At 52.1% G+C, this 16,007-nt stretch overlaps 2 protein-coding genes across 3 annotated transcripts; one reads left to right on the plus strand and one right to left on the minus strand.

The window, feature by feature from the left end:
• Positions 1-156: 156 nt before the first annotated feature.
• Srms (src-related kinase lacking C-terminal regulatory tyrosine and N-terminal myristylation sites) lies at positions 157-8,881 on the minus strand. Its single transcript, XM_028885277.2, has 8 exons — positions 6,686-8,881; positions 3,884-4,005; positions 3,239-3,405; positions 2,439-2,580; positions 2,180-2,338; positions 1,447-1,628; positions 1,209-1,365; positions 157-957 (listed from the first exon to the last, which is right to left on the minus strand). The coding sequence occupies exons 1-8, from the start codon at positions 7,084-7,086 to the stop codon at positions 764-766; spliced, it is 1,524 nt and encodes a 507-aa protein (XP_028741110.1). The 5' UTR covers positions 7,087-8,881; the 3' UTR covers positions 157-763.
• Positions 8,882-11,398: 2,517 nt separating this feature from the next.
• On the plus strand, positions 11,399-14,351 carry Fndc11 (fibronectin type III domain containing 11). 2 transcript variants are annotated; one of them, XM_028885369.2, is made up of 3 exons: positions 11,399-11,566; positions 11,925-12,070; positions 12,848-14,351. In XM_028885369.2, exon 3 carries the CDS (start codon positions 12,858-12,860, stop codon positions 13,857-13,859), a length of 1,002 nt encoding a protein of 333 aa, XP_028741202.1. In that variant the 5' UTR covers positions 11,399-11,566; positions 11,925-12,070; positions 12,848-12,857; the 3' UTR covers positions 13,860-14,351. The 2 variants fall into 2 exon arrangements, with proteins under 2 accessions (XP_028741202.1, XP_028741203.1); XM_028885370.2 differs by lacking the exon at positions 11,925-12,070 and having other exon boundaries at positions 11,411-11,566.
• The last annotated feature ends 1,656 nt before the right edge of the window (positions 14,352-16,007 follow it).

Genomic DNA, 16,007 nt, shown 5'->3' on the forward strand with positions numbered 1-16,007 from the left:
AGAACTTTCTGGCTTCAACACCAGGCCAGGGAGCTCCAGCAGTCTCCAACATTAATGTCATGGGGGTCCACACTGTAATGCAGCTCCGGCTCTGGGGTGTGGTTCAACTCCTCCTCCCATCTTTTAGAGCCTGCAGCACTCCATTCTGGGAACTGGTATGTGAATCCACTGGAGCATGTTTATTGAAGCTGACTCTGTGTGCCTAGAGTTTACCAGTACCTGTGGGGGCAATGGGTGTGGGCAGGGGATGCTACCATCCCCTGTGAGCACACAGCATGTACTGGTGAGGTGTGCTTGGGAGCCCTAGCACTGGATACTTAACCAAATCCACAGTCAGACTTGAGAGAAATTGGGCTTCTTATCCTTGATCCTAGAAGGGAGCTGAGGAAGCCAAGCCCAGAGTGAGGTGAGGGCAGAGAGGAAATTGCTGGCTCTGCTGGCACACTTCCTTACAGCTCCTCTTCTGTACTTGATCAACACTTTGGAGGCACCAGGGATTCAAACTGTGCCAGGAGGAGGACACAGCCTTCACCATCTAAGTAAGTGCTCATGACCAGACCCAGTCTGCATGTGTCCATCTGGTGTTGTGCACATGTAAGTACCAGCCCTTGTCAGAGAAGGGCCCTCAGCGTGGGGTTCTCTGAGGCTGTTGCCATTCCCAGTTGTGTGGCATCTCCCATGTGGGTTGGCGACAGGTGTTTCCTTGGGAGACACCCTTCGGAAGCAGTTGCCATAACTGCTGCCTGTGGGGCTGGAGACCTGGTCACGTGAGGCTCAGATGGAGCCGCCTGTGTATGGCATTCATCTTCTCCCTCAGTGCGGCAAAGGTGGGACGCTCCTCAGGGCTGCCCTTCCAGCACTCCACCATAAGCACATAGACCTCTGCTGGGCAGGCAGCTGGGCGTGGCAAGCGGTACCCTCGGCTGATCTGCTGTAGTGTCTCGTGGTTGGTCATTCCTGGTAAGAGGCCAGCAAGAGGGGCCAGGCAGCAGCTGCCTTGATTCTGCCTGGGTGTCACCAAGGAGATTCTCCCAACCCAGGCCTCTACATGACCAGTCTGTGCTCATACTCCAGCCCCTATCCTGGTCCCTTTGGGGGTCAGTGACTCCCAGGGCAGTGTATATCTCTTCCCCCAGGGTGGACCCCGGGCTACCTCCCTCAGACTAAACTTTCTCTGATGAGTCATGGTTTCCTCTCAGATGGCTCACCTTCATAGGGACACTGGCCATAAGTGAAGACCTCATATAGCAGGATGCCAAAGGACCAGACATCTGACTTTTGGGAGAAGACACGGTAATTAGCTGCCTCAGGTGCCGTCCACTTGACAGGGATCTTGGAGCCACTGCTTGGGGAGTAGACATCATCCTGGGGATGAGGGGTAATGGTGGGGAATTCAGAGTAATGCCTTCCCCTCTGCAGGGGTTAGGAGCCTAGAGCCCCACTGACCTTGAGCAGCCTGGCCAGGCCGAAATCAGCTACTTTGCAGGTGAGGTCATCACCCACCAGCACGTTCCTAGCAGCCAAGTCCCGGTGGACAACACGCCTTTCCTCCAGGTAGCTCATGCCCTCAGCTACTTGGCAGGCAAACCCCAGTAGATGAGGCAGGCTCAGGGCCTTTCCCTCAGGGCCTGCAGAGAGAGAGGTTGGGTGGCAGTACTCCTGAGGGCACAGGATGATGGCTGGCAAGCATGTGCATGTGCTTCCTCTGAGCCTTGGTTCCCCCATCTCTGAGGTAGTGAGAGCAGCACCATCTACTAAGGCCTAGTAGGCAATGAATAAAATGAAAAAGGAAGTCTTGCACTCACCACAGGCCTCAGTGCAAGCTGTTTCTCTGCACCTGCCTGGACCCCCAAGGGAGAGAGTACCCAACCTGGACTGGGTCCAAGGCAATATATCAGAGGTTGGTGACACAAACTGCAGCCCCAGCCTCAGAGCCACCAGGCTTTGACTATCCTTCAGCTAAATCTAGGCCTGGCCCAGACCCTTGGCCTCAATACCTCTCCTGATCAGAGGCCCAGTAGGACCAGGTGTCTGCAACCTGGGCCACATGTATCCCTTCCAAAGGCCTAAGGATTCTTTGTCGACCCAGAGCATGAACGTTATCATAAGGGTTGGCAGAGGTGGCTGCTACAGGTTGATGTCAGGGAGGGTATTCGCTGCCCAAGTGGAGGTTACTCACTGCCCAGGTAGACCTGCAAGTTGCCCTTGCCCATGAGTTCAGTAACGATGTACACAGGTTCACCCAGGGAGCATATGGCGTGAAGCCGAATCAGCCGCTCGTGCCTCAAGCTCTTCAGTGCCTCAATCTCCTTGGTGAGGTCTGCCAGTTTCATGTCAGCTGTGGAAAGAATGCTGCTCTAGGACTGTGCATGGCCACCACTGCCCCAGGCTCCAGGATCAGAGGGCAGTGCTGCCCAAGCCTGGGTGCAAGGCCTCACCTGATTTGATAACCTTCACCGCCACAGGCATAGAGCCCAGCCACAGGCCTTCCCACACCTCCCCGAAGAAGCCTTCACCCAGCTTTCTCCGAAGGACAAATTCTGAGCGTGGCCGTTCCCACTCGTCCTGAGCCAGGGGCATCTGTGGGAAGGGACACTCAATGTGCTGCCTGAGACTCCCCTAGCAGAGTGGGCAGGAAGGCTGAGCTACTGTTTGAACCTAGCCTCCCTGTGAGTCTCAGGAAGAGCCCCAACATCAGGTCTCAGCCTCTCCCTCCCCAGCACACCCTTACTCCAGGCCCAGGCAGGGACAGAGGAGAAACCATAGCTGACCTCCAGGAGGCCAAGCCCAGGGCAGGAAGCTAATTGCTTTGGGGACTTATATGGCCCCCTTACCAGAGCCGGACATCCGTCTACAAATACTCATTACAAGCTCTGGCTAGGCTGTCATTACAGAACCAGAGGAACCAGATTGCTGCCCTGGACCCAGTAATACCAGATACTGGGGGAAACAATATCTCCTCTCTTAGCTTCTGCCCTCAGGACTTGGAGCAACCTTCCCACACCAGCCTTAACTCCTCCTGGTGCCCTACAGAATTAAGAATCTTAATTCCTCAGGGGTCTCCAGTCTTCCAACAGCCTCAGAGGAGATAAAAATGGTAAAGGGGCCAACTGCACCAAAATAAAGAAGCCATTGGATACTGGATGTTCCCTGACCAGGTCTAGGCCAGAGGCTTGCCAAGAAACTCTAAGACAGGGTCCTCGGTATTCCCCAGATATGGGGAATATCTCAGGTCCACCTGGGGTATGCAGGGCTGCAACAGAGGGTTCTGTATCAGCTTCCAGTTGGTCTTGTAGTAATCGAGCAATGCATCCAGGCTGGGGAAGAACCGGCCCTCCTGCAGGTAGAGGCTGCCACCAGGTGCCATGCAGATGCGGTAGTGGCAGACTTTGGTTTGGGCCCGAACTGGAGACAGAGATGGAAAACAGTGCCTTGGCTACACCTGCCTCAGACACCCATACCCCAGTGTCCCAAGTGGCTTCACTCAGCTTGGCCATGGGGTCATTGAGGTGGACAATACTCTGTACAAGAGGGGACATGAGCAGCTACAGGCCACAGGACAGCCAGGGAGCCCTGGGGACAAAGAATGTTAAATAGGTACTTGTTGAATGAAATACTAAGTCTACTAGGTAGTGAATGGAGGAAGTAGGGAGAAAGAGAAAGGGAAGGAAGGGAAGAAGAGAGGGAGGGAGGGAGGGAGGGAGGGAGGGAGGGAGGAAGGGAGGGAGAGAGGGAGGGAGGGAGGGAACTTGATGACTAGCGTGTCTATATGAAGGGCTACCAGTATGGGGATCAACCACTCTAAGGTCAAGAAGGTCTGGCCTGGTAGCGCTGAGCAAGATACCCCACCCAGATATGAAGTCTTGAGGGGTTGTCTGAGTACCTGACAGAGAATATCCCCCGACGCTGCTTTCACTGGGCCGGATGAGGAAGGCCCCAGGTGCATTGGCGGGAGACAAGAGCAACTGCTGGGCCTGAGTCCTGCTGATCCCACTGAAGTACCAACTGTAAATCCAGGACACAATAGTCATCTTTCAGACCCAGCCATGTGACCCTGGCAAGGTATGAGGCCTCAGCTGTCTCTCAGGGAGAAAATGTGCCCAGTGCCTGAAGCTGGGGTCCCAGGTCATCACCATCAGGTGACTGGAATCTCCTTCACACTGGTATGACTGTCCACTAACCTGGGCTGTTACTCTAATATAACGCTCATGCTCCGCTCAGATTATGATCACCAGGCCTCACCAAAAACTAACAGCCCTGGACAAAGACCAAAACCCCAAACTTGAAAATGTGTTGAGTCCCTGTGGGGGTCCACTGGGAACCAAGGTCCCCGGGGCTGCCCCAGAAACACCCACAGAACTGCTAATATGACCAGGGAAAGAACCAGGGGTGTTATCTGTCTGAGCATGGCTCATCTGAGAGATTGGCTACATGGGATCTGGGGGTCCCAGAAGAAGGAGACTAAGGCAGGTTGGGCAGGATATTAGCAGAAGCAGACAATAGAAGTTTGGGGGGGGGTGCTTACTCTAAGTACCTTGTGCCCTCTGAAGGGCCGTGCCTAGGTGGGCCAGCCTCTGACAGCTAAGTCACATCAGGTATGGCTCCATTCACTTCTTTCTTTTCTTTTCTTTTTTTAAAGACAGGATCTCATTGTATAGTCTTGGTTGGCTTGGGACTCACTATGTAGACAAGGCTGGCCTCAAAGATCCACCTGCCTCAGCCTCCAAGTGCTGGGATTAAAAACACATACCACCATGCCTAGCTACTCCTTTCCTTCTTAGGAGCCAGAAACAACCTCAGAAAGATAAAGTCACTCCCAGATCTACTCCATTGTAGGCACCTCTGGTCCCCAAAGCCCAAACAAGTTTCCACAGCTGGCTCAACTTCCTATCCAAGCTTTTCCATTTCTGAAAACTTCCAGAAACCCAGTGGGTTGAAGACCACAGCAATGCAAGTGAGCTTAGTCCTTCCTTCAGATGGAGGCAAGGTCGTAGGGGACAATCGGTGTGACTCGTTAGTCCACAAAAGAGCAGACAGGCCAGTCCCTCTCCTAGGGATACGTGGGAGGAGAACTGGTGTGGCCAGGGTGTGGGCCTGGGCTGGAGCAGGAGAGGTGAGCACAGCTGAGACAGAAAGATGTTAGCAAATAAGGAGACAGAGGCCAAGCCTGAGAAGCAGGAGTTTGTATTGGCAGGCTGAATGGATGTGAGGGACTATCGAGGATACAGATGGAGCCTGGGCTGGGCAGCATGCTTAAGTCCACAAACTCGTTTCAGAAGCTGGAAGTCTAGACCCTTGAAGCTTCCTGTGTCTCTACTAAGAGCCAGAGCCCTTACTTATAGGATCTGTGGGCAGGAAACTGAGATCTTCTGGCAGGTGAAGAGCCCCTGGGGTGAGGTCCCTTCTCAGGACAACAGGACAAGACTGTGGAAAACCAGAAGTGTGAGTTTCTCCAACATAGCCCCAGCCTTTCCTTGAAGCCATGACAGGATACAAACCACTATGGAATATAGCTGGGCTTCTGTGACAGCCTGAAGTCTGGAGGATATGCCTCAAGGGTCTCTCCCTGGATTACAGGGCCAGATGTCTGGGACTAATGACACTGTAAGTGTGGTCAGTGCTTTGATCTCCAGGTCCAGGCAGTCATTAGCTCTCCCACTAGCAGCCCCGCCTCCAGGAACCCAGCCCTGCCTGTCATATCAGCAGCCTGCAGGAACTGTTCACAGGTTCTGTCTCCCACACCTGGGTGCCTGAGGGACCCCTCCACCAAAACAGCTACTTGACCTAGTCTACGCTCTGCTGGGGGCCAGCAAGCAGGTATGGGGCAAGTGCCTGGATCCCTTTCTATGGCTCAGTTTCACCTACCACATAAAACCTGATGGGAGGCTGTGACTGCTGAGGGGTCCTCAGGAGGCTAGAGATGGATTTGAGCACTTCTAATGCCTGAGGTTGGTATGTGGATGACTCGGGCCACGACCAGTTGAGTGCAAGACCAGAGACAGTTTCCTAGACAAGTTCTTGTGCTTTCAATGATTCCTGCCATGCCCCTGCTGCATCCTTGCTGGTATGCAAGAGTTGGACACCAAAACCAGCCACTCTCTGCCAGTGATGCCCAGCCTTGTGGGCAAAGAGTAGGCTGTCCCCCACACCCACTCACTGAAACAAATCAGGGCTATATCTGCCTCATATTTAGACTCCATTTGAGGTGGTTGGGTGAATACGAATAGATAAGATAGGCCCTGGCCTGGTTTGCAGTGCCTGGAAGTACTGGGGACCCTGCAGAGCCACCTGGAGGCTCAGGTGTGGCCCCCACATTTCCAAGCAGTACAACACTATATCACCTGTAAAGGCATCTCAGACCTCAGCTCCTGGCCTGGAAACAGCAACCACTCACTGCATTCTATTACAACCTCTATACGGAGGCAGGGTCCTGAAGTGACTATGCTGAGTACCTGGTCTATCCAGCAATTGGTTCCCTGGACTTGCTTACTACTGGGTTCCCCCTCGACAGTGCAGCTCTTCCTGTTTGTACTGCTTTGCCACACTTGTCTGCTCAGCCCAGTGCCAGGAGGCACTCAATAAGCCCTCACTGACTGTAAGCAGGTATTTCCTACTCTCAAAACCCTGACATACTCCACTGGGCCTGGCAGCCTTTCAGCCCTACCTCCCAAGCCCAGATACTTACGGTTGGTCTGAGGGCGTTTCAGGGGTGGCCTTGGCAAGGTAGGTGACTGGAACCAGTCCCGTACTGGGCGGCCCAGAGAGCCTTTGGGCAAAGATGTAGTCGCCCTCCTCCTTGAGGGCGTAGAGTCTGTCTCCGCGGCTGACGCTCAGTTCCTCTGCACACCGAGCAGTGAAGTCGTAGAGCGCGCGGAAGAGTCGCGCGCGTGGGGCGGGAAAGCTGCAAGGCTCAATGGCAGCGGGCTGCTCCAGCACTGGGTTGTCGTCAAGTCCCTGGATCCGGGGGATGTCTTCCTCCGACTCACTCGCTGGCCAGATCTTATCCCAGAAAAAGGACAAGAAAGTGAGCCGCTTCCGGAAGAAGGGCTCCATGCCTAGGGGGCCTGGCTGTGGACGAAGGCGCATGGAGCCAACTTGGGTCAGTACTCTCCCTCAGTGCTGCCGCTGAGAAGGCTGAGCACTACAGCCATGCACCAAGGAGCCCACGGTACGAGGGAGAAACCAGAAAGGCTGGTGGGGCAGTCAAGCTACCCCGTGCTTCCTGCCCACATCCCTATTTGGCACGGGATAGGGAAGTGACAGGTGACACAGACCCTAACCCTAACCCCGGAGGTCATTACAGAGGGCTCCTCAATCAGGCACACGGCACGTTTCAGCGGAGGGTGACATCCGGCCCAGGGCCACACAGGCTGCTCCTCCTATCCTTCCACAGCTGTGTGATCTGGTGAGTAGGATCTCGGCTAGGGTTAAAAGCAGCTGGGCTTGAGATTGTGCCGGCAGTAGGCTCCTAGGCTAGACGGAGTTGGGCGGAGCCTATGGGAAGGGGCGGGGAGAAGAGGGCCTACTGGGACAAGCAGCCCTTTAACTCCCCACTCCCAGGTACACTCCCTGCTCTGCTCTGCCAGCCTGGCATGTGCAACCAGCAGCTGCCCTAGGGAGTGGGGTCTACAGAGGGAGCAGCTTATCACCAGTGGCCATATGTCTTTGAAATACTATTTGGTTTCTTAAATGTTAGCTAATTCTTTAACATTACCGCCCCACCGCCCCATTCAGGGCCAGATGGCAGTAGGTATGGGCAGCCTGTCCAACTTAGCAGTGGCCTCTGGAGCATATGCTCAACACACAGTTAGCTCTTGGCATCCTGATTCCTGTATTTAAAAATGCTGGTAGCAATCGTAGGGGGATCAGTGAGGGTCCAGGTACTTAGGAAGTGTGGATGGAGTATGATTTCTGAGCCACTTCATAGCCAGGAGATACTTAATACCACTGCAGAGAGGAGGAGACTTAGATATCTAGGACTTTGGCTTGGGGATATGGTCAGCATATAAGGAAAGGGCAGTGGATAAGCCTCAGACAGGCTCTCATCTAATCCTGAATTCTCTTTCTGAAGAATGAAGCAAGCTGCCTGCCACCCAATTTTTCACCAAGCCCCAGAAAGCTTAGTTCTTGAACATGTGCCTATTTCAGTCTGAGGAGGGGGCCTTACCCGCAGGCTCTCTGCCCCCTTGCTGGCTTCTCTCTCCCAAGCACAACACTTCAGCTCCTGAGTGGTTTCTATTAAGCTTCCATATGTAATTGCTGCAGATCCTTCTTCCACTGCTTATACTTCCAACATATCAAACAGGTTTCTTCCCCCATCTACTCTAGAGAAGCAGAGACTTTTTTTCTGAAGCACCTGGGGCTATTTGCAAGTTCTGATGTACTAGAGATACCTATGTGTTCACTGGCTTTGGCCTTCCAGCATCCCAGATAGCAGAATCCCAATCCCCAGCTTGAGCAGCCTGGAAGGGACAGGAACCCTAAGGCACAAGCTCCATGTCATAGAGATACAGCCTGGTGGGTGTCCAGAAAAGGTAATTACAAATATAAAATTCAGGGAGTGCCAGAAGGGGCCTTGATGCTCACACCTGACTGCTGGGTATAAATGGAGATTTTCACACCAGAATCCTCAACATGAATGATGTACCTTCCTAGTAAGAAATTAAGCTTCCTATCTTCAGTCTGTGAAGCCACAGGGAGATCCCCTCTGCATTGATCATGGTGAGGTCAGGCTCAGGGCACTGAGTGTAGATTCCTCCTGAACACTCCCTTGCCCCTAAAGTCACTGGGTCCTGGTCTCAGGGACTTAGCACATTCTATGTGTAGCTGGAGCCCAAAGACAGACTGATGGCCAAGAATAGAGGACTCTGCTCTGTCCAATGACCTGTTCTCCAGTCCTGGTCCCCAGACCTTTTATCAACTCAAGGAAATGCCGAGAGACAGGAGACAGAACTGTTGTCAAAAAAGCTTCAAGGTAGAGGAGTCTTCTTTCTCCTCCTATAGATGAGGAGAGTTCAGTCCCTCCCCAAGATCAGAGCAGGGAGAGAATTTGTAGGATCCAGCTCTAAAATGAAAGAAAGAAAGAAAGAAAGAAAGAAGGAAGGAAGGAAGGAAGGAAGGAAGGAAGGAAAGGAAGGAAGGAAGAAAGAAAGAAAGGGAGGAAGAAAGAAAAAGAAAAGAAAGAATCCCATCCATTTCTAGGAGCTAGAACAGATAGAATTGTATATTCTGTGCCATTGTATGTTGCAAGCAGGTAATTTGCTTTTTGGTTTTAATTTAATAGGGGCTTACAATTAAGAGACTGCCTTGAGTCCTTTGACTGACTTTTAAACTGTGTTGAGACTCTAAAAAGACTATGAGGACTTTTGAAGCTGTACTAAATGCATTTTGCATTATGATATGACCACAAGCCTATGGTGGTCAGGAAGTGGAATGTGGTGGTTCAAATGAGAATGGCCCTCATAGGCTCACATATTTGACAGTTGGTTGCTAGTTGGTTGGATTATTTGGGAAGGATTAGGTTTGCCTTGTAGGAGGAAGTGTATCATGGGGAGGTGGGTGGACTCTGAGGTTTCAAAAGCCCATATCATCCCCAGTTAGCTTTCTCTGCCTCTATCTTGCAGATAAGAATGCAAGCTCTCAGCTACTGATCCAGTACCATGCCTGCCTGCTGCCTGCTGCCTGCTGCCATGCTCCCTACCATAATGATCACGGATTCACCCTCTGAAATTGTAAGTCCCAAAAAAACTCTTCTATAAGTTGGCTTGGTTGTGGTATCTTGTCACAGCAATAAAAAGTAAGACAAGGGATGACTTGGAGACGGGATGGCCCTGCTGGACTCCATGGGGTATCTCTGTAGTCACAGACCTACCTGTGTCCTGGTATGATCTGGTGCTTCAACTTTTCAAGAATTTGCATCTGGGAAAATGGATGAAGGATAAGTGGGATTGTAGGACCATCATTCTGTACAACTGCTGTGAGCCAGCTGTGATGGTGCATGCCTTTAATCCCAGAGTTTTGGAGAAAGAGGAAGGTGGATCTCTGTGAATTTGAGCCCAGCCTGGTCTACAGAGTTTCAGGCCAGTGGGGCTACAGGGTAACACCCTGTAAAAAGCAAACAAACAAAACACAGCAAAGCATGCATGTGGCTCTGCACACCTCAAAATGATTTTTTTAATTAAAAATAAGAGAGGCTGGAGAGATGGCTCAGAAGTTGAGAACTTTGTTACTGTTGCAGATGCCTGGGTTCAGTTGCCAGCATCTACACGGTGGATTAAAAATCATCCTTAACTCCAGTTCCAGGGAAACCAATGCCCTCTTCTAACCTTATTTTACAAAATAAAATAAATCTAAAAAATTAGGAGTGAAAAAAAGACATAGTGGACTGAGGAGCTTTCATAGCCCAGAACAAGCCCAACCCCCAAGAAGAACAGGATAGTGAGCCTTACCCACCTCCTTCCTGAGGAAGAGCTGGGGAGCTGGTATTTTTCCTGTGGTTTTTCATTCTCTTACCTCTCAGGGACCAGTTTCCCTTCTGGACTTTCAGATGGCATCCCTTTCACCAAAAAAAAAAAAAAAAAAAAAAAAAAAAAAAAAAAATCTAGTTCTTGTCCCTGGGACTCCCAAAACGAGTCACCATGGCTAGCCTAGATGAGCACAGAACCAGCACCCATCACTTCACCCCCTACAGGACCTCCAAGGCCTGTGGCCAATGTAGGTTGACAGGTAGGAAAGCTACTCTCTGGCTTGTCAGATGCCACCAGGAGGGCTGGGAGTTCTGTGGAAGGACAGTCAGTGTATGGAAATGAGTAAGCCCCTTTCAGGTGTCTGAGCCCCTGAGACCCTTGCTAGGAGTAACCTCAGGCTGGTTCTTAAAGAGGGAGGGAGGATCTGGGTAGTAAATCCAGGGGTCCAGAGCCCAGTTTGGAGTCTGAAGGTGACTTATACTTGGGGATTCCTTTGAGGATCCCTGGAGCTATGGAAACCCCATTTATCTAGACTAGAGGGGACAGAACATGAGCTTCCAAAGGTCTGGGAAAGCCAGCACCCTTCACCTGCAGGCTATAGCTTGGTTTGGAATGTCAAGCAGGCGCCCCTTCCCTGCACTCCATTGGCACCTGCGGGCTTCTTGGGCCCCAGAAGCCAAAGCTGTCCCTGCTCAAAGACACCAATTTCCTGCGATGCAGGAACCCCATTTCAAGCTGGGCTGTCGACCCAGCCACCATAGTGACTCCTAGATGGCTGGGAGGCACGAAGCTGCTGAACAGTTTCACTAGCACGTGGAACGGGCTAAGGTCGAGCTTGTTTCGAGTCCGTGGGGCCCTATACATAAATCGCTGCTGCCGCATATCTGAGCTCAGCCCTTAAATCAAAGTTCCCTGCACCTGGGCCGGTGCACAGCGTCACAAGGGCCAGTGGTTCCCATGGCAACAGGTGGGCCTGAGGCAGGGGCTACGCTGACCAGACAGTGCATCCTGCGGCTCCCGCTGGGCTCCGCAAAGGAGGCGGGCCCCAGGCACTTGCAGAGGGGGGCTGGGGCTCACTGAGGTGATCCGGAAGAGAAGTGGTAGGTAGATGGTTTTGGGAGGTGTGCCCAGGGGCTCGGGATGGGTAGTCTTCACAGGGGAAATGGAATAACTTAGATGGGAAAAATAGTTTTGGCGAGTCCCACAGAACTTTCTAGCTGCAAGGAACTGTGTTGGCTCAGAGTCCTGGGGCCCTGGTCTCAGCTTGCATTCAGCCAGGAACCATTCTCTGTTGTCCCTGATGCCTGTTTTAGCGCTCCTGATCCACACAAGTCACTTTGAATTGGTCTTTGGGAAGCGCAGCCAACTTGAATCAACCTTACTAGTAGGGACCTGTGTGGATGACCTTGAGCTTGTCATCCAGTCTCTTAGTTCTGTTTCTCATTCATCCAACCTCAGTTTCCACAACCTGAAATCTCCAAGTGAAGCCACTGGCCCAGTGCCAAGGACAGCTGGCAGGACATTGGTCCCTTCTCCAGGGAGCTCTGGCTGCTGGCCTTTGTGGCACATCAGCCTCTCCACAGACAGCCAGATTTGAGGACCAGGTATGGGAGACAAGGAGAGGAGGGCAGGCTCTGGGGTCAATGATTCCAACTTTGGGATGAACTGGATACAATAATATACACCCCTGAAGTCTCAAGAGGGTATGATGAGAAGATGGCTTGAGCATAGGAGTTGGATGGCAGCCTGGGCAACAGAGTGAGATGCTATGTCAAAATCAAAAGCAACCATGGAGGAAGACCAACCTACCAAGCTTTAGTCTCAGACTCCCTGTCTGTGGGAAGGTAGGATGGGTCTGCTCTGTTCTTGGGCAAACAAAGCCCCTCTCCACATGAGGATGATGTAGAGTCCTGTCTTTGGTTAGTCTTGTTCCCAAGCACTGTAGCAGTGCTGAGGTGTACCAGGTCTCTGGAGAGTATTGGGATGCATGGGCAATTCATCAGTGCCCCAAGGGTCACCCTAAGCCTCTCCACAGCCCCATAGGCACCATCCATTATCCATGATAGGTGAGGAACCGGAGGCTTATGACCTGTTTCACAACTGGTTAATATTCCAAAGCTTCTTTCCAGGCCACTCTGACCTTGTTTAGCTCATCACCACAAAAGACGATTGGCCCCTTGATAGAACTTTCCTGGCCATCATCTACTTTTGTCTACTACCCAGACTAATATTCTTCCCCTCCAGGGGTCTCTGCTCAGAAGGCTGTGGTCCAGGAGAGAGCAAAGGCCATTATGGGGCAGAGGCTGATGTGAGACAGAAGGCCTAGGTTAGGGGCAGAGCCAGTCTGATTATCACAGCTGATGCCTAGTCCTTACCCTCAGCTCCTAGACAATGAACTTCCAGGTGACAGGCCTGGCCCTGGACAAAATGAAGCTGGACAGTCCACATTCCTTTCTGGACTCAGAGGAGGTGGAGGAAGCAGAGGACCAGCAGCTGCTGGAGCCAGAGGCTTGGAGGACCTATATGGAGCGACGCAATGTGCTGCGTGAGTTTCTGACCACAGACCTGAGCCCCCAGTTGCTCAAGCGCCACCATGCCCGCATGCAGCTGCTCAAAAAGTGTTCCTACTACATTGAGATCCTCCCTAAGCACCTGGCCCTAGGTGACCAGAACCCACTGGTGCTGCCCAACACCATGTTCCAGCTCATTGACCCCTGGAAGTTTCAGCGCATGAAGAAGGTGGGCACAGCACAGACCAAGATCCAGCTCCTGCTGCTTGGGGACCTGCTGGAACAGCTGGACCATGGCCGAGCAGCACTGGATGCCCTGCTTGAGGCCCCTGACCCACGGCCCTTCCTGGCTGGCTGGGGGCTTGTGGAGCAACAGTTGGCAGACCTGTCGGCTGTCATGGACAACTTCCTGGCTATGATGGTACCAGGGCACCTGCATGTCAAGCACCGCCTGGTATCTGACATTGGAGCCACCAAAATTCCACACATCCGGCTTATGCTAAGCACGAAGATGCCAGTTATGTTCGACCGGAAGGAGTCAGTGGCCCATCAGGACTGGGTCAGCCTGCGCTGGTTTGTTACCATCCAATCAGCAGCACCAGAGCAGTATGAACTGCGCTTCAAGCTGCTGGAGCCTCGGACACAACAGGAGTGTACACAGTGTGGCATAGTCCCTGTGGCTGCCTGCACCTTTGATGTCCACAACCTGTTGCCCAACCGTACCTACAAGTTCACTATCAAGAGGGCAGAAAGCTACACCCTGGTGTATGAGCCCTGGCGGGACAGCCTCACCTTGCAGACCACACCAGGACCCCCTGAAGGGCCTGTCCCCAGTCGGCTGGGCAAGCCCAGCCTGCCCTTGACCACACCTTCTGAGAGATGATTTTCTAATATTTATCCACTAATAAAGAGGAGTATACACACACCAAATTAAAGACACAACTTAGGCCTTAAGACAACAGCAACCACATAGTGTTTCCCTGATGGCCCAGAATCCCACGAACCCCAGAACCCCTATGCCTTCTGTCTTTTCCAAGAGAGCCCCAGGCTGCACATTTCAGGACCACTGTCCACTGGAGCAGGAAGTGCTGGCTGCTGGTACTTGGCTGCCACCTCCAGTAATGAGAACTGTCCCTAGGGAACTCAGCTCTCTCAGCCTCAGCACCTTATATGTCTCTCACCCTCACAGCCATAACCAGATTTCTTTACCTGCTTCCTAGCTTGAGATCCCTGAGGAAGATGATGTTTTGGTCCTGTCTGGACACCATTGAGGGGCATCATAGCCTTGGTGTTAGCATCCCAGATGACTTGAAGCAGGGATGCCCAGGACCAAAGATGTCTTTCTTTTAAAATAAAGGTCTTACATTCTTTCCAAGTAAGCTGAAGTTCATGGGCACCCCAAGTGTGTGAGGGTCCCAGGAAGGAAGCCTGTCTGGGAACTTTTCTAAGACATTCAATGGTACCTAGGTTCTAAAGCGTGACCACCCCTAGCACTTATTCTCCTTGCTAGCTAGTTGATGGTATTCAGCACATATAGGTGACCACATTCCTCACTGCTGTTCAGGGCACCTTGACATTAATGTCTTCCATCCAGATCAACAGGAGCGCGCTCATACACACACACACACACACACACACACACACACACACACACACACAGAGGTAGATGCAGGCTTGGTCACCTTTGGGTCCAGAATGATAACACCTTGTACCCTGGGCAAAGCAGCAGAGCTGATAAAAGGAATAAGAGCTGACACAGCACACTCCGATTCCAGCTTCCTCTCCACCACACATACCATAGGTGATAGTCATTCTGAGACTACTAGGCCTGGCAGGAACAGGTGGTCAAAGACAGGGAATCCTCCTCCACTGGCAGAGGGGTCGTTTTCTGAGTAGGATTGGGGTGGGGAGTAATAATGATCCCCATTTCTCCCACTGGGGAAGTGCTCTGCCTATTGAGGCTCGGCCTGGGTAGCAAGCCAGGTACCTCCATTCACTGATGGACGAATCAGAATAGTCATTCTTTATGGCATCATGTGGTCAAAGTATCAATTGCTTATGGGTGTCTCACAGGATAGCGTCATCCTAGATATCTAGGATGGACCCACAATGGTCTGTGTGTTATGGGCGGAGACTGGGTATTGGTCATGGTAATTCTACCAGAGAGGGGAGGTCTAGAATAAGGGCTGGCTAAGAGAAGCATATATAGGTCTAGCAGCCTGGCATGCTGACTAACTAGGACCAGAAGACTCCTGCACCCAACTATGGCCCAGTCTTGTGCCCCATTAGGCCCAGAGAGATGTAACCTAGAGGTGGAGACACAGTGGAGTTACTACAGGCACTAGGTGCTGGGGAACTGGTTCACAGAGCTCATCCCCAGCCTGTGCACTGCCAGCCTGTGCACTGCCTGCTAGTGTCGATGCCTTTCCAAGGCTCATTGCTTCACCTCCACCACACTTGCATCTTTATTCCTGATGGGATCTGGGCTTTCTTCTCTTCTTGAGCTCCAACAACCCATTTAAAACCATTCCTCACTACTTCCCACCAAGTTCAAGGCCCCTTTAAGAAGCCCTCCCTGACTCTAGTTGGGGAGATCCTTCTGCATCTAGGAATGTCTTGCTTATTTTAGTACATATCCATCCCTCAACTCCACTATTTATTTATGGCTGCTCTTGAACTGCTCTTTGAGCTAGAGGTATCCCAACCTCTTGCTCATCTTCAACTATAACACCCCTAGCACTCTGCCACAAGCTGCCCCCAGGATCCCAGCCAGGACATTACATCCCTGCCAAACTCAACTGCAGACCGAGGTGGATGAGGGGGCAGGTGGAGCTGGTGCCCTCTGCTGTTCCTCCCTAACTCTAGCAGCAGACAGGCTGTGGGGACCTCTTTTCCTAGCCCTGTCATCCTCGTATCAGCTGTGCTAGGATAAGCTTGTTTGGCTACAAGCCAAAGGCAAAATGAATGCATGTCACAAGTTGACTTGGAGGGAGTGGTGGGGCCCAAAGTACTAGAGGACTGGATAAGTGGT

Source organism: Peromyscus leucopus, chromosome 4, assembly GCF_004664715.2.
Source record: "Peromyscus leucopus breed LL Stock chromosome 4, UCI_PerLeu_2.1, whole genome shotgun sequence".
In the NCBI taxonomy this organism is placed as follows: Eukaryota; Metazoa; Chordata; class Mammalia; order Rodentia; family Cricetidae; genus Peromyscus; species Peromyscus leucopus.